Source organism: Xenopus laevis, chromosome 9_10L, assembly GCF_017654675.1.
Source record: "Xenopus laevis strain J_2021 chromosome 9_10L, Xenopus_laevis_v10.1, whole genome shotgun sequence".
In the NCBI taxonomy this organism is placed as follows: Eukaryota; Metazoa; Chordata; class Amphibia; order Anura; family Pipidae; genus Xenopus; species Xenopus laevis.
Window position 1 is genome coordinate 47,223,872 of NC_054387.1, and position 22,025 is coordinate 47,245,896.

General features: G+C 40.4%; 2 protein-coding genes across 3 annotated transcripts in view; one reads left to right on the forward strand and one right to left on the reverse strand.

Moving 5' to 3' along the window:
- Positions 1 to 167, reverse strand: part of recql5.L (RecQ helicase-like 5 L homeolog) — a 35,092-nt gene extending 34,925 nt beyond the window's left edge. The window contains exon 1 of the mRNA XM_018235327.2: positions 66 to 167. The gene's annotated coding sequence lies outside the window, so the exon portion shown is untranslated. The remainder of the gene's footprint in view (positions 1 to 65) is intronic.
- On the forward strand, positions 106 to 18,778 carry sap30bp.L (SAP30 binding protein L homeolog). 2 transcript variants are annotated; one of them, XM_018234272.2, is made up of 11 exons: positions 106 to 298; positions 2,426 to 2,529; positions 3,357 to 3,404; positions 11,522 to 11,564; positions 13,032 to 13,120; positions 15,339 to 15,430; positions 15,543 to 15,603; positions 15,775 to 15,826; positions 16,848 to 16,906; positions 17,733 to 17,817; positions 17,953 to 18,452. In XM_018234272.2, the coding sequence occupies exons 1-11, from the start codon at positions 208 to 210 to the stop codon at positions 18,132 to 18,134; spliced, it is 906 nt and encodes a 301-aa protein (XP_018089761.1). In that variant the 5' UTR covers positions 106 to 207; the 3' UTR covers positions 18,135 to 18,452.
- The last annotated feature ends 3,247 nt before the right edge of the window (positions 18,779 to 22,025 follow it).

Sequence of the window (22,025 nt, forward strand, 5' to 3'; positions counted from 1 at the left end):
AGCAGAGCCCCCCAAGCGCCCTTATAGTGCCCACAAACTGCACACAAGTAAATTAGCTTCCTTACAAACTTCCTCCCAACTTCCGCCGGTCCCGGCGCGTTCTGATGACGTCACTGCAGGGATCTGTCAGTGGGAGGGTTGCTATGGTATTAGTCCCGTTCCTTCCTTCCGGCACCCTGAAAAAACGTCACAGGTGCGACCGGAGCGATGGCGGCGAATAGGAAGAATGTGTTGTCTTCTTTGGCTGTCTATGCCGGGGACTCTGAGCCAGAAGCCGAAAGTGATGGGGAGCCTGAGGGTAAGAGAGAGGGGAGAGACCATGCTGGAGGCTGCCTGTGATTACTGAGGATTTGAATAGTGCTGAGCAGACTCTGGAAGTATAGGGGAACTACAAGTTATAGGGGCACAGACTGATAAGCAATTTCACTGTATGATAATTAGAAATGTCTTATACCAAAGGGTTTTTTTTGGGGGGGGAGGGGGGTTGCTGTGGCGCTCAACAACATCTATTTATGCTACTAACTGAGAAAGATGGGCTCATTTAATAAACACTGCACATGGGCAGTAACCAGTAGCAACCAATCAGCGACTGGCTTTTTTCTGACAGCTGCAGGTTGGACAATGAAAGCAAATATTTGATTGGTTGCCATGGGTTACTGCCCAGATGCACATTTGCCCAGTATTTATAAATGAGCCCCAGGATGTGAGCCAGAGAGGGACGGCCTATGGCCCGTTAGATTTATCTCTGTTCTCTACGTTATATATTCCTTCTCTGAGAGGCCGGTTTTAGGGTGGAGTAGAGAGGGATTTGGCACTGGAGCACTCGGGGGAGTAGAACAATTAATAAAGGATATTAATCCTTTGATATAGTCAAAGCTAATTACTGATTAGTAACAACTCCACCAGGGATGTCCAGCAGTCTTTCCTGCTGAGGTTTGAAGCTTAGAAAAGGGTACCATTGGACACCCCCCCCCCCAGGGACCCAAGGTTACAAACACTAGGAAAGGTTGCTGTATTGAAGGATAATTTTCATAGTTACAAGAATATTTGTAGCCTTAAAGGAGAAGATAATTCACTGGGGGAGGTACCCAGTGATTCTAGTCATGTACCTGATGACCCCCACTATCCTTCTTCTTTTAAAATGCACAAAATCCCCTGCCTTGATTTTGTCAATTATCAGTTAACGCAATAAACACTTGGAATTGACCTTGCATGCCAGGCTGTTCTAAACATAAATAAGCACTCAAACTTGCTATGTCCTGTTTAACACTATATGTTTATTAATTCGGTATATTAAAAAACATTAGAAAACCCCTTATAGCGCCCAACGCGTTTCATGCTTACCTAGCACTTAGTCATAGGCTAGGTAGGCTCTGTGCTGCCTCAGAGATCACCTGACCAGAAATACTACAACTGTGACAGGAAGAAGTATGGAAGCAAAAGACAGAACTCTGTCTGCTAATTGGCTCATGTGACCTAAGACGTATAGTTTGTTTGTGTGTACAGTGAATCATACTATCCCGGGGGGCGGTCCTTATTTTTTAAAATGGCAATTTTCTATTTATGATTACCCAATGGCACATACTACTAGAAAAGTATATTATTGTGTAAATGGTTTGTTTACATGAAGCAGGGTCTTGCATATGAGCTGTTTTATGCAATATCTTATTATACAGACCTACATTGTTAGGGGGTATAGTTTTCCTTTAATGGTGATTCTGTTTTTTTAATTAATTTCCTTCCTCTTCTGTTTGCAGCTTTCAAATGGGGGGTCACCTACCCCAACAGTCAAAAGACTGTTGCTCTGTGAAGCTGCAGTGTTATTGTTACTTCTTAGACCCTTTACTATTCATCTTCTAGCCTGTCCATTGCCTGTTTGCTAGGGTAAATCAGAACCTAGCAACTAGATAGTATCTGAAATTGTATACTGAAGAGCTACTGAACATAAAGCTAAATAATTCAAAAACCATTTGAAATAAAAAAACAATAGCAAGTTGGCTCAGATCATCACAACATCTTCATAATACATTATAGGTGGAAAAATAAGATGCCAGAATTGCAAAATAATTGTGAAAGATAAGGTGTGATGACCAGAAAGACCAACTTTACTTTATAGTATGTAGATGTGTGTAGACCAACTTTACTTTATATTATGTAGATGTGTGTAGAAGAATAAGTACTGTTATTTTGAATAAAAAAATTCCCAAGCACCCCTTGTGGCTCAGACCAAATAAGATATGCTTAAATCTGGGTAGCATTCAAGTATTAGATTTTATCTAGATCTGTGTGGCTAAAAGGGGCAGAAATAATACAGAATTATAAAATCCATACAGGTATGAATATTGCAAAGCTTCAGATAGGTATTATCCACATTATTGGCACCTTCAACTCTGGCACAATTTGTTTTTTTACTGTGTCCCTATAGAAGAGAAAGGAGGTTTGGTATCCAGAGCATACGGGCAGGACGACATCTCCAGGATTGAGGAGGATGGATCCAACAAGGAGGATGATGACGACACAAGCCAGTCAGTAAGTGAACATAATACCAACCTTCTGTCTGTCTCTGTTCATTAGCCAAGGCGGGAAGTTATATGGAAAGCTTAGCAATTCAGCAAAGAAACAGAAGTGTTTTATTTATAGAAGGAAAAGCACGCAAAGTAAGGAACAGGGGTCTCGGATAAGTAGCATCCCACTTTTTGTAAAACCTGTAGATCCAAGTGTATTATAATAAATAGGATAATGTATTGGCTACAATACTAAGGTTTTTTTTAAAAGTAATAAAACACAAAGCCATATTTAGGGTTTAGTGATGTGTACAGAGGTACCTGGCACACAGGTCATATGGTACAGAGGGGTCGATGTATAATGTAACATATATTAGTTTTGGTTCCATGCCTTATAACAGGAAAAAACGCAATGCTAAAACTGTTATATAGAACTGTTATATTTGGATAATTGATACAGATGTAGCAGATCTAATATTGGTACATGACACAAACACCTACAACATTTTTTTCATCATTGCAATAAATGTTTAGTGACATGAGCCAGCTGCAAACAAGTCTGTATATAATTTTCCTTTCCACCTCCTAAGCTTCTTTTTCTCCTTCTTGTCTCTCTCATCCCTTTTTTTTTTTTTTTTTTTTTTAAATAATGCACAGTTTCTCAGGAGCAATAGGGGATACTGCAGTTTCTTGTAGTGTCCATAATGATGTTTTTTTTGTGTTTTTGCTGCCAGGGACTTTACAATGAGTTGCGTGCAGAGTCTTCTTTCCATCTACACTCCTTTTCTCTGCTCTGGGAATTCTGTGGCTTACAGCCCTTCTCTTAAATAGTATCAATTCTTGTCTTTATAGGAGGAGGAAGAATCAGAGACTGAGAATCAGGAGTCTGGTGAACCAAAGGTACAGGTGTAAATTTGCCAAGTGTCAATAAATAAGCCTGACAGTAATGATATAAATAGTCATGATTTTTTTTGTGTTTGATTTCCTCATAAATTGTCCACTAGATGTCACTGTTCTGCTGTAAATCTATAGGGATCATTTACTTAATAGAAAGCAGTGTGCAAAACGTAACGGCAACAAGCCATTTTTTGCACTGAATTGCCACAGATCCCGGCAGTGTTATTTATTATTTATGCTATTTGTGTGGGGCTGGAGGGGGGAGGCAGATATCTATATATGCCTACACATGTCTATATAGAAATACACACACAAAAAGAGTTGCTATTATAGCTGCCTATTAAAGAGAATGGAATTCTGGCACTTGTAGCTCAGCAGCAACTAATTATCACTAATTAATCACTAACTAAAGGCCATGCTCTACATGTATGTGTTGGTCATAACAGTGCAAAAATTTGTCTGTAATTGAGTAGACACCATGTCAACAGGGTACTATTAACAGGATGTTTCTTGGTTACAAGTTTTTATTTATGCTAGGATCTAGGATGAATGCGTTGATTTCCTTTTAACGTTTGGACGAGTGTGGAGATGTGGCGTCATGCCCTTCCTCTTGTGACTCCCATGAGGATTGGGCAGGCTAATTGTTGCTTACACAATTCATCTGGGACATCCAATACGTTTGCTCGTAACCTGTAGAGAAAGAGCGATTGAGAGTGCAGGTAGAGGATCTGTTATTCGGAAACCTGTTATCCAGAAAGCTCAAATGGAAGGTTGTGTCTCTATTTAACAATCCTGTTAACAAAACAGTACCTTAGCTTGATCCCAACTAACATATAATTAATCCTTATTGTTGGGAAAACAATACTGTTGGGTGTATTTAATGTATTAAATGTTTTTTAGCAGACTCAAGACATGGAGATCCAAATTACGGAAAGTTCCCTTATCTGGAAAACTCCAGGTCCCAAGCATTCTGGATAACAGGTCCCATACCTGTATAACTCTATGGCAGCATGGGCATTCCCCTGTAGTAAGCACAGTTCAGCAGGAACAGCCCTAAGTTTGTTTATAGCCTGTACAAAGCGATACCATAAATCTATGCACAATCAGATGGAAAACCGTAAAATATGTATAAATGGCATTTAATATTTGCTCTGCTTTCCATTGAAAAACTCACACTGAAGCAAATATTTAGCTAATTGAGAGTAGTCCATACTCTGGTAGCAGGTATGGAGAGAGGTGGGGGCCTGACCCTGGACTAGATATTTTCAGTAGGTTTTCTCTCCTAAAGTTCTGCATTTGCAGAGTTTAGTGACGTGTTTGCACAAGCTACAGGAACTTGCTCAGCCATGCTTAGGAAAACACCTCTGCCTGCCATCCGTGTTGCCTTCTAGCCAGGTATCTTTCATCTGCTGAACCTTTTATGGTTTTATATCTAGTACTGATAGCAAAAGGAAAATTACTCCAATGTTCTCTATATATAAAAAAGATATTCATTATATCTTAGTCTGGATCAAGTACAATGTACTGTTTTATTATTAGAGAGAAAAACAAGTTTAAAAACAAATTGGATAAATTAAATGGAGTCTATGGGAGATAGCCTTCCCGTGATTTGGAGCTTTCTGGATAACGGGTTTCCGGATAACGAATCCCATACCTGTATATACAAACCCTCACCCACATTGGGTAAAATGTAAATAAAAAGAGAATAGGCTGATTAGCAAACCATTCATGCCCTGTATTTAATTGCAAATAGTATAAAGACGACACTGATAAATGTTATTATTTATATATATATATATATATATATATATATATATATATATATATATATATATATATATATATATATATATATATATATTGATAAATGCAGCACCTGCATTTAGATACAACTATTTAATATAAGCAAAGATACAATTGTAACTATTTAAGATAAGCAGGTGTCTTTGGAGAACTCAGGCTTTCAGCTTAAAGGACAATTCACCCTCATTAGCTAAACTGTAATAACACATAAAACCTGACCCTAAAACTCCCAGAAATGTGTTCAAACGTTCCATAACCTGCCCAATTTGTAACATGGGCATTGTATTTAGGGGGTGTAGCCACAAAGTGGGCATGGTCAACTTTTTGGCACACTACGTGTGGTAGATCTTTTTGTCCCTCTTTCTGTTTCACAAATGTTGGGAGGTATGGCCTAAGGGCCCCAAAGATCATGGCCATCCTATATTGGCTTTCCATCTTGTCACTTGTGTACAGAGATTTCAAAATTCTTTGCTATTTTACGTTGAGGAATTTGCATCTTAAATTGTTCCACCGTTTGCCCCTGCACAGTGTTTTGCAAAGTGGGATATCCCTCCCCATCTTTACTTCTGAGAGACCCAGCCTCTCTAGGATCTCTTTTTAGCATTACACATTTTTTCCAGTCCTTTGGTTGCTTCCTGTCCCAACTTTTTTGAAATGCGTTGCTGACATCTATCTGACGCTTTCAAATAGAATACTGAGAAAGTAGGCAAGGCTTTTTGTGTGGAATTCCTCATACTGATGTGTGTTTTGCCTAGTATAGTTTAACACTGATTTAGGGCAGAGGCTTGGAAAATAAAAACTTTCCCCTACCGATTGTTCATCAGGACAACCCACAGTGACGAAAACTCTTTTTCCACTTGCAGTTGCTGCAGCACAGACTTCCAGCAATGGGGTTGCCATAGAGAGCTAATTTCCCATTATAGAGAATAGGTATAGGATCTGTTATCCGGAAAACCCGTTATCCAGAAGGTTTCGATTTACGGAAAGGCCGTCTCCCATAGACTCCATTTTATCCAAATAATCCGAATTTTTAAAAATGATTTCCTTTTTCTCTGTAATAATAAAACGCTACCTTGTTCTTGATCCAAATAAGATATAATTAAAGGGTGGTTCACCTTTAAGGTAACTTTTAGTATGTTATAGAACGACCAAATTTTTTTTTTTTATAGTTATGTGTCTTTTTCTTTGTCTTTGCAGTTTTCAAATGGGCGTTGCTGTCCCCTTCTAAAAAATATATGCTCTGTAAGGTAACACATGTATTGTTATTGTTACTTTTTATTACTGATCCTTCTCAGGCCTCTCCTATTCATATTCCAATCTCTTATTCAAATCAATACATGGTTGCTAGGGTAATCTGGGCCCTAGTTACCAGATTGCTTAAATGTAAATTGAAGAGCTGCTGAATAAAAAGCTAAATAACTTAAAAGCCTCCAATAATAAACAATTAAAATAAATTGCAAATTATCTTAGAATATAACTCTCTACATCATACTAAAAGTTATCTCAAAGGTGAACAACCCCTTTAATCCTCACTGGAAATACCTATTGGGTTTATTTAATGTTTACATGATTTTCTGCTAGACTTAGTGCATGAAGATCCAAATAACATAAAGATCCGTTATCCGGAAAACCCCAGGTCCCAAGCATTCTGGATAACAGGTCCCATACCTGTACTAAGTAACAGGCTGAAGTCTACAACCAACCCCATGTACGTGTCTAGGTATGTCTATGACACTGAGAATTATCAGGCAGGTGTTATCTATCAATATATATATATATATCTATATATATATCTATATATATATCTATATATATATATCTATATATATATCTATATATATATATCTATCTATATATATATATATATATATATATATATATATATATATATATATATATATATATATATATATATATATATATAAATATTTTAACCCCCAGCTGTCTGTTTAGCTCACAAACTGCACCACTGATTTCCCTGAGTACCTGCTGGATGTTCAGTTGTAGGGCAAAGCTTTTGCTAAACTGCAACAACCAGAATCTTATGAGGGGATGCTGGGAATGGTAGTTTAACAACCGCTGGAGGTCTGCAGGATATCTTGGAGTTATCTTTATTAAGTTGGCAACCCCAGGCTTCTTGTAAGCCCGGGCACAACAGTTATGAGTAAGGAGGAAGTCATACCTTGCAGCAAACTGTCCTATTCCTTAGTGTGTACCCAGCCCTTCCGCTAAACTCACTCTAGGATTACTCACCCCCCAGGAATCATTAACCCACAGGCTCTGATTAAAGCAGTCTTCTAGAATTCAGAGCCGCACCCTGCCTCTCTGAACTCCCGCCACAGCACACTGCCCCGGAGAGGGTGGGGCACCAGAATGCCCAGATTTCTCTACAGCAGTGGCATGCTATTTACACACTGAAAATTCCAGTGGGGTTGAAAACCATCATGGAAGTACTTCCCAGGAAAGGTGGGCAAATATCGACTGGCATAAAAATCTACAAATTGAGCTGTGTGTGCAGTCTGTGCCTAACCAAGTGTTGGGGTGACCAGAGTCTGCTTAGCGTTCCTCAGTAGTGGCAGATCCTTGCTATGCTGTTGGACGTTGCGTACACAACTCACAACACACAAGCCATATTTGCATAAGTTATTACCCTATTAAATACACAATCCAGTCCCGTAATGTTGGATTTATTATTCATAAAACAAACCTTCCCCCCCCTTGGCAATGACAGGGTTTGTATTTGAGTAGTGATTGGAAGTGTAGCAATGTCTGGCAGGCATGTGCATGCTCCTGCTTAGCTCTCCTTCCCTGCGGTACTGAATACCTGCCATTGCTCATACAGGTGTGTCTGGTCTCCACAAGCAGCTAGGGAGGAGCACAGGAAGGGAGCCGTGCCCATTCATCCTGGCTGATCCCTCTGTTCCTTCTTTTATCTAAGCAAGGATGCTGGCATCACAGTGGGCCACATTCAGTATTCATTTTGCAAATACAACTAGTGACCGCATGATCCTCTGAGCAATGCTGCAATTCAATCTCCGTTAAGTTGCCTCGAAGGCAACATGCACCCAAAGCACAAGCTTTTCCTACTAGAGATCGTTTTATATCCATGACAAATGTCTATTTCTGTTCGGATATGTTGAAAGTGTCCAAGCTGTTTTTGTACTTTTCACTTCCTGTTGTGCAGAACATGAAGCTGCTCCTGGCCTTTAGCTGTAAGGCTACTGTAATATCCATTCTAGACATTTGTGTGAGAGGTCGTCAAGTTCCTGCTGCAAAAAAATTCTGTTCCTTCTAAACAGAACTTGGATTTTAAAGGACCCCCCAAAATATAAATTTGCCTAATAAAAGAAAACATAATTCTTTGCAATATACATTCATTACTCATTTTCGATGATTTTTAATTTATTTATATACGTATTACTTTTGAAAGCAGTGTTCGTCCCTTTCTATTCTCTGCCTTGATGGCTCAGACTATTGATACAATGTAAGACAAGGCAGCTGATTAACAGACCTGACTTAGCTGGGGAACCAAGACTTGCAACATTTAAAAAGTAACAGTTATGCTGCTTTCAATAGCAATCTGTTTTTTTATTGAATGTATAATGGAATAGAATTATGTTTTCTTATAGTAGGCAACCTTTTATTTGGGGGGTTGACTTGCCCTTTAAATGTTAAGTTTGAAGATAGTACATCCCTGTGACAGCATGGAATATGTCATTAGCAAGCAAAGCACAGTTGTGCAGGAACAGCCCCCAGGGTTTGCTCATAGTCAGTACAGAGAGATGCAGTAAGACTATGCCAGAGTATTACATACGTATTGCCCTGTGCTAAGCACAATTCAGAAAGAACAGCCCTATTTACTTGTAGCCTGCATAGAGAGATGCCACTTTTCCAGCAAACGATTTATAGGGAAAAACCATTTCGGGGGGGGGGGCTGCTAAGATCTTCACACCCCCAGTGAGTTTGTTTTTCCTTGTCCTATTTCAGTAACATATAGCAACCTGGAGAATTGGTTTGTAGTGCAGTCCGGTATCCATGTAGCTTATTGGCCTGAAGAGAGATGCTTTCCCTTACCTCCCTGCTCACATCACATTCCAGGCTGTGTTTCTCCTTACAACCCCTGTCCCCAAATACCTTTACCCACCAGTGCTTTCCTGTACCCTCCATCCCATGCTCCTCTTTTCTGGGCAGCCTGCCGGCACATACAGGATACGGGCAGGAAGCCTGCAGGTTGTAGATCACACCATCCCGAGGGGGGTGACTGTATGTGAATTTGACCTATCCGGCAACTTGGCACACACAGGGTGGGATGCCTGTCTCAGGCTGACCTTTTTACAATGGAAAGTGGCCCATTGCTCCGGACAGCCATAAATCATATATATGGGTGGTTTTGTTCACTGTTTTTTATTCCTTTTTATCACATAGAGACAGCAGTGTTTGTCTTCACAAAACCTATCTAGCTGTTAATTTCCCCAAGCTCCATACCAGCAGTATCTGTGTTATTTACTGGCAGCAAAAATGTGAAGTATAGCACCTCCCTCTGCCTGGGAAGAACTCATTCATGTGCTGTGCCTTCCTTTATACCTGCCTTGATATAGATACATTTCCAGGGCACAAATAAGCATTTGCCACAAATCTCACCCTAACTGACCTTCAGGCTGGGCCCCCTTAGCTCATAACAAGTTTAGAGATATATAGAAACATTGGAGTAACAGTCACCCTGCTATAGTTCCAGGGGTACACAGGGCACAAATTATACCCCAAATCTCACCTAGCTAGACTTCAGTTTGGGCCCCCTTTAGCTCATAAAAAGATTACAGATATTTAGAAACATTGGTGTAACAGTCACCAGTTCCAGGAGTACCCAGGGTACAAATAAGCACCCCAAATCTCACCCTAATTGGCCTTCAGGCTGGGCCCCTTAGCTCATAACAAGGTTACAGATATATAGAAACATTGGGGTAACAGTCACCCTGCTATAGTTCCAGGAGTACCCAGGGCACAAATAATACCCCAAATTTCACCCTAACTGGTCTTCAAATTGGGCCCCCTTAGCTCATAATAAGGTTACAGATATATAAAACATTGGGGTAACAGTCACCCTGCTGTAGTTCCAGGGGTACCCAATGTACAAATGAGCATTCACCCCAAATCTCCCCCCTAACTGGCCTTCAGACTGGGCCCCTTAGCTCATAACAAGGTTACAGATATATAGAAACATTGGGGTAACAGTCACCCTGCTATAGTTCCAGGGGTACCCAGGGCACAAATAAGCACTCACCCTAAATCTCACCCTAACTGACATTCAGGTTTCTGTATTTGTAACTGTATGTCTATAACCTTGTTGTGAAGTAAAGTGGCTCCTGATGAAATGTTGTGCCAATTTGGCAGCTGCAATGGGAGAAATAAGAAAGTCTGAAAGGACATTGGCAATAAAAGAAGACAGACGATAAACAGAAGCAGATAGGAAAAGGCTGGGCATTATCATGAATCAACCACCCCCTGTTTTTTTTTAATCTGCCCCATCCCCTTGTGAAATACCAAAAAGAGCAGAGGTTAGTGATGCTGGCATGCTGGGAAATACCAGAGCACTGGGCACAGCACTTGGCACATCCCAATCTAATAGTTTGGCGGGAGACCGACCAATAAATTGTCATTGTTTGGCTGCATGTCCACCCTCCTCCCATTGGTCTGGTTACCAGGCAACAATGAAACACTGTATTTGGCCACCATGAATAGCCACAGTGTGTGCAGACAGGAGGAATGTCACATCTTCCTATAGTCTTCCCTTCCCCCTAGGCACCATTCCTTCATCTCCCAATCGCCTCGCTATCTATCAGAGATGCTCACAGGGTTTTCTCCTTGAAAGGGCTTTCGTCTGTCGGGATTCTGGGATATGTAGTTCAACAATTTTTAGAGGGCAGCTGGTTGTATGTATTCCTGGTTTATGGAAAGTAGCCCAGACGTGGGTGCGTTTTAGTCATTAAAGTCATTAGTCATTGGAGATGTCTAGCAAATAAGAACACAGTTCCTTGTACTTGATCCAAACTAAGGTATAATTAATCCTTATTGCAAGCAAACCAATCCTATTTGATTTAATTACTGTTTAGCAGATTTTTAGTAGATTTAAGGTATGACAATCCATATTACAAAAACATCTGGAAAGCTTCAGGTCACCAGCATTCTGGATAACAGGTCCCATACCTGTACCTGCTGAATCCTTCCCGTTCCCAGTCCCCCCATGTTGCTACTACAGTCGCCATGATACCCTCTACTGCTGCCCTTCTCACCGGACTGTATGTCCTTTGTCATTACAGGTGCTGTCAGAACTGGAGAAGCGAGACCCCCAGGAACTAGTGGGTGAGTGTCCCCATTATGTGGCTTATTTTTCTAGGATTTCCAGGTCAAGCCCCCACTATTACACTATTCAGTGCCACAATGAGCCTCCTGGGGTACTGTTGCAAGCCATCCCCTTCCTGACCCTTTATTAACCCAACCTTGCAGCAAACTACATTGCTGAGATTTCTGGCAGCAGAGGGTTAAATGAATGGTTTATATCAGGAGTTTTTCTAGCTTGCAGTCTTAACATGTTATTAAAGAGCTTGCAATCAATTGACTGTGTGCAGACTCAGCAGAGGGGGAGTTCAAGGCCTTACAGTGACACACAAGCAATTGTGGCTCTAGGATATGATTATTACAGGGCGTGTACGTATCCAGACACACCCATCAGCCGTGTGTGCTGCCTGAACCCCGGGGCGTATTTACTTACGCATTCTATGTGTTTGCAGAACATGTTGTGTTCCCTGACAAGGCAGAACCTGGCTTATGCCATAGGGGATAACATTGGGAAGAACAAGGTGTGAGGGAGGAATTGGCCTGCTTCGATTGGTTTGTGCATGTCAGCCAATCCTTTCGCTAGCTGGACATTTTTCCAGTTGTGCATCAAGCAGAGCCAGAACACAAGGGGCTTCAGTTCCTACTCAGGCTAACTCTTGCCTATGTCCAAGGGCTCAGTTGCCCTGTTGTTATCTTGTGCCACCTTCTAACACTACAACAGCGACTAGTGGCACAAGCTAAAAGGCAGTGGGAGGTCTTTCTGTTGTAATGCTTGAAATCTGTTGCCCCATGTGCTACATCAGTTCTTGATGAACTACAGCATCCGTTAATGACCAAAAGCACGAGAGAGAGAGATTATAGATATAGATAGATATAGTGCATATCACTGCAGCCTCTCCCTGTCATGCCCTCCATCATACGAGTTACAACTACAGGTACACCTGACTTGCATATAGTTGCCTTTATTTTTCCATTTCTTTCTAATAGCTAATTAACTCCATAACTGCCAGGCGGTGCACCAACTCTGGATCAATGTATTGTCCAACAATGCTTTTTTTCCCCTTCTGAATCTTTAAGAAATTAATATAAATTTTTTAGGGCCCTCTCTATAACCTGTTTCTTCAATATATCTGGGAGTATTTTGGAGGTAACACAACTCCCACAGAGCATCTTTTCAAAGCAGTAAGAGACAGAGGTTGACTGTTAAAGTGCATGGGAAGGGGTGGAGGGATCAGGCAATCCAAACAGCCAAGGACAAAAACTGAAGCATAATATGTATGTCTCCCCCCCCCCTCCACCTTACCCCAAATAGAGGAATTAATCCTGCAAGTTGGCAGCACTAAAATGTCACGTTTATCACCCAACGTCTTTTAACTCCCCTAGGGCCACAGCACACAGGGTTGGCAGCATTGTATTCACCTGGTGCATTCTATATGGTTAGTGAGTGATACGGATACATCCCAGCTAACTCACTGCTCTCTGTGTGTCCAGCTTCCTTCTCGGAGAGGGTGCGCAACATGTCACCCGATGACATCAAAATCCCTCCAGAACCTCCAGGCCGCTGCTCCAACCACTTGCAGGTAAAACAGAAAGAATTCTAATAATTATAACCATTTCATTATGGTCTGCACACTATATATGTGTAACCTTTCCAGGGGGTGTTGCCAAGTTGGTTGCTGAGGTTTTATTCATGGTCCTCAGTCCAGTTCATAGAAAATGAAGAATGTTCTTTGCAGATCTGGTATCTTCATAATATACTGTTCAAAGGGAAACAATCTCCCTCCCACAGATATATACAAATATACAGAGGAGGAATGTTCTGGGCACACATTAAGCTATACCATCATATTGTACTGTCTAAGGGAAACAATATGGCACCTCCTACCCATATGTATGAATACAAATATACAGAGAAGGAATGTTCTGGGCACACAATAAGTTATACTGTACAGTCTAAGGCAGGGATCCCCAAGCTTTTGAACCCATGAGCAACATTCAGAAGTAAAAGGAGTTTCACTCACTATCATGAAAAATGTTCTTGGGGTGCCAAATAAGTGCTGTGATTGGCCATTTTGCAGCCCCTATGTGGATTGTCAACCTACATTAAGGCTCTGTTTGGTAGTGCACCTGGTTTTTATGCAACCAAAACTTGCCTTCTGCTTTGAGGCCACTGGGAGCAACATCCAAGGGGTTGGAGAGCAACATGTTGCTCACCAGCTACTGGTTGGGGATCGCTGGTCTAAGGGAAACAATATGGCACCTCCTATCCATGTGAATAAATAGAAATATACAGAGAAGCAACGGTCTGGGCACACACTAAGCTGTACCCTCATACTGTACTGTCTAAGGGAAACCATATGGCACCTCCTACCCATATATATATATATATATATATATGTATATATATATATATATATATATATATATATACATCACAGGTTTTTTTGGAAGTTCAAAATAAAAAAGTTGTTTATTAAGACTCAAGTTTCGATCCCCCACAGGGATCTTCGTCAGGAGTATACAAACAAACATAGCAGCACTGATCATAGGCAAATATTTAAGGTATATTTTTTTACCATTGGAGTGAACATTGCTTCTCTTTATATTTGTATTTATATACATATATGTAGTGCAATTTTTTTTTGGTCAGGATGGATTACAAGTAGAATTACTGTGCCTTTAATCTCCATAGCAGTGGCGTTCATAATGGGAAACAGTTAAACACCACGGTTATTGGTGACCTAAGTGCTCCTGTGTCCTGGACTTGCCATGTGAGATGGTCTGTGAGCAGCCAGGCACAGCAGTGAGGAATGCAGCATAAAGGTGTGAAGAGGAATCAAGACTCTCCTGTGCATGCTGGGGCTTGCTCTGCTCACACATGTACAAGGGATATTTGCTTGTGGGCATGGAGTTCTGTTCCAGGGCCCTTCTGCTAAATTCTATTTGATTGGAAACCTGTACAGTTATTGATCTTGGCTGTTGTGACACCCTAGCCCTGTTATAAACATATTTACAACGGCAGCACTTTTGTTCTCAGACAGGAAGGAAATAGATAATCCAATGTAATAGCTAATCCAATGTGTCTGTCAACAAAGAGGAAGTGAAAAACTATACACTTATCAACATGAAATGCCTTTTCCCACAACGTCGATAAGCATTGCATGCATTTTCAAGGAACTAAAAGAATTAAGGTTATGTCACATGTCATTTTTCACTGCCAAGTTTCCCATAAGACACTCTCTTAGTGCTGTGTCTGACCCCTCTCTTGCCCTTGCAGCTCCCTAATTAAAGTGCAGGTGGTACAAGTTCAGGTATGTGGAAGGCACTCTAGGGCATGAGGTGGAGGTGGGAATGAGAGGGTCACATTTCTGACCCCTAGGGATACACACTGACTGTAGTTTTGTCTGTACTGCATTTGGTTAACCCTATCAGTGACTCTTCCTGGAAGGTGCTGCACATTCAAAATCTAAAATTTCAGAAATACGGTATGGATAGTTAGTTTTTAAGATATCCTATGCCATTTAATTTTTTCTGCAAACATTGCACTTGGTACAGGGGAATACCTAACTGTAGAAAAAAAATGCATCCCCTTTAAGAAGGGTTATTGGATTTGAATGAATGTTGGGGAACTTTATCTAGAAGGCTCCTGGATACTCAAAGTTTAAGTTTTATATATGGTGAAACATAAATGCCACTTCAACCTGAAGCTGAGCATACACTCATGGAATGATGGCTTAATGGACAGTCTTTGTCCAATGTCTTTGTTTCTGATTGGAGTTCTAAATTCTCTCTCTTCAGGAGAAGATTCAAAAGTTGTATGAGAAGAAGCTAAAAGAAGGGACCGATATGAACCGCATTATCCAAAAAAAGAAAGAATTTCGGAACCCCAGGTGAGTATTCCTAGAACAGGGTTATGGGTAAGCCTCAGCAAGCAGGAAAAGGAAAGATACGGAGGGGGAGGGTCTAAATCTAACTTTGTGTACCATTGTCTCATTCTCTCAGCATCTATGAGAAGCTCATCCAGTTTTGCTCCATTGATGAACTTGGCACTAATTACCCTAAGGTGAGTATAAATCCTTCCACCTTCATTCTGAGTGTACCCCCAAATCCAACCCCTGTTTGCTCAGGCTTCTGCTTTGAATTAAGTCATTCATCTCTCCAACACTACGCCTTTGAACGTAAGTTACTGTCCTTCAAAACATGTAACAGAATCAATGTCCCCTTTTCTTTTCAGGACATGTTTGACCCTCATGGATGGTCTGAAGACTCCTACTATGAGTCTCTTGGTAAGTTCTCAGCCTTCAGTACCAAGATCCCTTGCTGTGGGTTAAATCTGGCTTGAAGGAAACTATTCTATTCAAGTAAGGTAGTGCATGAAGTTTGGAGTCAAATCTGATGCCTGCTCTCTACAAGTTGGCTTTGACACAGGACATAAGGATTGTACTTGGGGTACAGTCTTTGCATCAGCTATGTAATGTGGCAGACATGTGTCTGATGTTGGCTGGTATAGCAGTAGTTAGTAGTACAGGTATGGGATCTGTTATCCAGAATGCCCGTGACCTGGGGCTTCCTGGATAATGGATCTTTCTGTGATTTAGATCGTCCTACCTTAAGCCTACTAGAAAATCTTGTAAACACTAAATAAATCTAAAAGGCTGGTTTCGCCTCCAATAAGCATTCATTATATCTTTGTTTGGATCAAGTACAAGGTACTGTTTTATTATTACAGAGACAAAGGAAATCATTTTTAAAATTTTGATTATTTGATAAAATGGAGTCTATGGGAGACCATCTTTCCATGATTTGGATCCTCGTACCTTTAAGCCTACTAGAAAATCTTGTAAACACTAAATAAACCCAATAGGCTGGTTTTGCCTCCAATAAGGATTAATTCTATCTTTGTTCAAGTGCAAGCTACTGTTTTATTATTACAGAGAAAAAGGAAATAATTTTTAAAATTTGGATTATTTGAATAAAATGGAGTCTATGGGAGACAATCTTTCCGTGATTTGGATCCTCATACCTTAAGTCTACTAGAAAATCTTGTAAACACTAAATACACCCAATAGGCTGGTTTTGCCTCCAATACGGATTAATTATATCTTAGTTTGGGTCAAGTACAAGGTACTGTTTTAATATTACAGAGAAAAAGATTCAAGATAAACTTTGGATTATTTGAATAAAATGGAGTCTATGGGAGACTACCTTTCTGGATAACGGGTTTCCGGATAATGGGTCCCATACCTGTACTTTGAATGATTTTTGAGTGTTATTTTTTATTATTCTTAAATGTTGTCTGTTTTGCAGCTAAAGCCCAAAAGATCGAAATGGATAAGCTGGAAAAGGCCAAAAAAGAGCGAACGAAGGTTAGTGAGCACACTAGTTTGTTATGGAAGCACCTCACTGTGACCACTCAGAACTTTGCAATGTGTTCCTTGCTTGTGGAGTAACTAATACCCAGTGGGTGTCTGGAAATTAGCTATGAGACCAAAGTGAGTGAGAGCTTTGAGCCTGTCTTCCGCTTTGTGCACGGTAAATTTAAATCCGTCTAGTTGTTACAGCAAAGTGAGTATAAGCTGCTTACATCTAAACAGAAAGTTAGTATGATGTGCTTGATTCTGGAGTTATTAACACAATGTATGTAAGTTATTAAAACAGTAAGTCTGATCTGAGTGGTCCTGGACTTAACACAAAGTGAGTATGAGCTGCACAGTCTCCGAGTTAACACAAAACGAGTATGAACTAATAACTAAATTAATTAACATGGCATACAACATGCAGTAGGCTTGTTCCGGATTGTGAACTACTTGGCTTCTGTAATTGTGAGAGTTGATATTGTAATTGCTGAATCATCTCTCCTGTAACTGTTAATGGAGACATATAGGATAAATGATAAATGCTAGCTGCTGATTGGTTCCTGTTCTACAGTGTGGTGAGCTGAGTGCCACGGCTCCCCTGCACAACCTGAGAATTCAGGGAGTAGGAAGTGGAAGAGAAGGGAGGGATTTTTAGGGTTTTTGCAAACATTTTCAATAAATCCACCTGAAACACTACTTTTTTTAAGCACAATTCTTCTATATCTAAATGATTATAAAGCACTGGTACATTATTCTTTTTTACACAAAATGTCTCCTTTAATGCAAAGTGAATCAGGGCCTGCATGATATAAAGCTTATGTTGGATCCTTTATAGATTGAGTTTGTTACGGGCACTAAGAAGGGCACAACGACCAGTGCAACCACAGGCACTAGCAGTACCACAACCACATCTACAACAGGTAAGTGGCAAGTGGCTACTTCCCCAGTCAATAAACGTGGGTTTGGAAGTGATTAGTGAGCCTGGTGTAAATAAGCTGGCACTGTGGGGTGGCATTATTTCATCTCACCTCTGCCATCTGTTTTGCTCTCTGCAGATGCACAGAAGAGAAAAAGCAAGTGGGACTCCGCTATTCCAATGACCACCATTGCTCAACCATCTATCCTCACCACCACTGCCACACTTCCCGCTGTTGTTACAGTCACCACAAGTGCCAGTGGCTCCAAAACAACTGTCATTTCTGCTGTGGGTACCATTCTCAAAAAAGCCAAACAGTGAATAACCAGGAGACACCAGGAACCACATAGAACATTATTGTAGGTCTTGATTTTGGACCTTGAACTCTGTCCTTTTCCGAAGTTTAGAAGCCACGTGGCTTACTGACAACGAATCACTGTGCGAGAGTCATGGAGACATAATGCAGCCTACGTACTGGACACTGACTAGATGGACTTCTCTGCTACCTTGTGCTCCATTACAGGCAGCAGTTCATAATAACGGATATTGAGGAGGAGCTGAATAATAATATATGAACTGCAAGTTCCAAAAAGTGTCTACTTTTTTTGTTTTATTTTCCATATTAAATTCTTAAGTTTTTTCTTTGCTTTGTCATACCATTATGTTATCTTACTTACCCCAAACCTAGAAAATCTGTTCTGTCAATGCTTATGTTTATAGTGTTAACCTGAAGAGCTTTTAGTCTAGTACAGTGTTCTTATTGATGAAACATGTAGGTCCACTGTACGATCCAGGGTTTGCTGTAAATCTGTTTTAATATATACTGAACTGTAAATTAAAGGGGAACAATTGCAAAAATGAAATTTTAATATAAGCTTCCTCATACTGAAGTTAGAAACGTTCTAAATACAATCTATTCAGCATTCTGTACTGTTTCCGAAATAATCAAAAGTTTATCTTCACTATCCCTTTTTCGGTATCTGTTTCTCTTCATTCTGCCTTCATACAGCAGTTGGTTGTCAGATATTTGACAGTTAGATCCAATATATCTTATAGGGGGGGCTTCCTTACCTAGCGGATGAATTAGAGCTCACTCAAATAGCTGATTCCAGTACAAACAAAATCTAACAAACGGAACTGCCTTTCTGCATGTAGAGAGACAGGATTTCTGGTGATTTAAATAGAATGAGCTCTGATACATCTTCTTGGCAAAAGGAGCTCCCCTATAAGAAATATTTGATCATTCACAGGGCCTTCCTCACCTTTTGTACCGGTATTGATTGTGCTGTATGTAACACCATTTTTAATTTAGTTTTTCAGTACGCTGAAGCAAATATAATTTTCGCGATAGTTTAAATAAGTATAGTTTTTTTTTTCCCAAGCATATTCAATTTTCAGCCTTCCATGAAGGCTCTTATCTCCTTTTGGGTTTAAGAGTAACGCATTTCCACAGGGTTCTCCAGTCGGAGTGGTACCATTTGGTGGCATAATAGAGATTACATTAGAACTACTCCTCTATATACATTAGGTGTAGGAAACCTTTGTTACGGGAGCAGCTGAGAATTTGATTGGTGACTGAGCACTGACACTGTTAGTAAGAGTGCCCAGGACACTGTTTGGTCTGTAAGTTGTGCATGGAATGTTCTGTCTCTCTGAGAACAAATGACTGCTGTGTGCGAGACTGGCTGTCAGTCGTGTCGCATTAAGTGGGAGCAGAAGTAAACAAAACAAACCCAGCCCTGTTGGTTGGGGGGGAAACTTGAGGAAAGCCATGCAGCATCAGCCTGTACAGAGAATCTCTTGACGCGTGTCAAAGCTGCTCCTCCCTCATACCTCTGAATCTGTCGCCTCTAGCAGCACAAGCCTGGGCCCATCACCATACTAACTCTTAGCTCTGAGAGAAGGGAGCGTTCAGCCACACTGACAGTTGCAATCAGTTTTTTTTTTACCTGTGAGCCACATTCAAATGTAAAAAGAGTTGGGGAGCAACACAAGCATGAAATAGTCCCTTGGGGTGCCAAATAATTGATGTTTGTTAGCCCTTATGTGGACTGGCAGCCTAGAAGAGGCTCTACTTGGCACTATACTTAGTTTTTATGCAACCAAAACTTGCCTCTAAGCCTGGAATTCAAATATAAGCTCCTGCTTTGAGGCCACTGAGAGCAACATCCAAGGGGTTGGGGAGCAACATGTTACTCACGAGCTACTGGTTGGGGATCACTGCTGTAGAGAATGATATTCTGAGACTATTTGCAATTGGTTGTCATTTTTATTATTTGTGGTTTTTGAGTTATTTTGCTTTTTATTCAGCAGCTCTCCGGTTTACAGTTTCAGAAATCTGGTTGCCAAGGTCCAAATTACCCTAGAAACCTGATGAATAAGAAACAGGAATTCTTGCAAAGAGAGGTAATAAAAAGCAGCAATAACAATACATGTGTAGTCTTACAGAGCATTTGTTTTTAGATCGGGTCAGTGACCCCCATTTGAAAGCTGGAATGGGTCAGAAGAAGACGGCAAATTATGGAAAAAATGAAGGCCAATTGAAAAGTTGCTTAGAATTGGCTATTCGATAACATACTACAAGTTAATGTAAAGGTGAACCACCCCTATAAAATTGAATTTGATTCGAGTTTTCAGGTTGATTCCATTCATGTGAGTTTAAATTCAATTTAAAACATTTTTTGGGAGGGGTTGAATTTCAAATTTAGGGGAGCTTTTAAAAATTCACATGTATTCGAAATTCAACCTTTGATAAATGTGCCTCCCCATGTATCAGTTTAGAGTGCCGGTGACCCCCCCCCCAGCACAGAGCTGCTTTAGAAAGTCAGAAGGTCACACAGAAAATAGAAAGTAATTGGAAAAAGTCTATTTTTTCTGGGGAACAACCTGAAACTAACTGAGCTGTGAAAAGTGTTGGATGGTGAACAACCCCTTTAACATTAAGCATGGAAAGTTTGTGTGTGACCGACGGAATGAGGGATCCCCTGATAACCTGATTCATAGGACAGATGACCTGTGGGTAGGGAGGGATATTGATTTATTGATTGATCCATTATCATTTATTTACTCAATTATGTTTTATTCACAAGGGTATGACCATAGAGAGAAGGCCGAGGAGTATAGCGAGCCCCAGGGGTACTGATAAGTGGCATATCTCATATGGAATTTGCCTTGGAGCCCAATAAGTTACAGTTAAGTCATTGGTTATAGTCTGGTGTGATTTCAGTGCATCCCCATCCTGAGACATTCCATAGCTCTCTCTTATAGACCAAGCAGCTGCACTGGTCCCTCCTGTTCCCATACATTCTCTTCCTTGGCTGAACACAAAAGGTCATTGCCCGATCAGCACAATAACTTCAAGCAGTTCAATTGTGATTCAAATGAGCCACCCTCCTGCTTCGTCAATGGCTTCAGTGTGCGGTTAAATGCAGCGGTTTTTGTGCTCCCTCCTCACAGTTTGATCCACTCTTGACAGATTAGATGTGAATAACAGTGAGGTCTAGAAATGCACATCCCGGCCAGTAATTCTAAACAGCATTACTTTTCCCACAGTCACTAGAGATCCTATAGGTTCCCCATTATGTTCCAGTTAATTTCCTTTAAATAGACAAATGTTAATGACTCCGATAATTGTGTGTTCAAGACTTTTCTGTGTACTTGAAACTATCTATAAGAATGTACCATTAAATTTGAACAGATATGGGACCTGTTATCCAGAATGCTTGGGACCTGGTGTTTTGTGGATAACGGATTTTTCTGTAATTTGGATCTTCATTACGAAAGGCTCCTAGAAAATCATGTAAATGTTAAATAAAGCCAATAAGCTGGTTTTGCTTCCAATAAGGCTTATTCATACCTTAGTTCAAGGACAAACTGTTTTATTATTATTATTATTATTATTATAGAGAAAAAGGAAATTATTTGGAAAAATTTTAAGAAACTGAGTCTATGGGAGACACGCCTTTCTGTAATTTGGAGCTTTCTGGATAACGGATTCCATACCTGTACCTTTTGGGCTAAGACCACGTTGCAGTCACACATTTTGTCACGCCACTTTTCTGTAGTTACAGTAATATATAGTGAATAAAGTACCCCCTCTTGTAAAATATATAGTGAATAAAGTACCCCCTCTTGTAAAATATAAGGATATTATAAGTTACCGAGGAGTTTCATGACCTTATTAAAACACGAGGCCGAAGGTAACGTCTAATA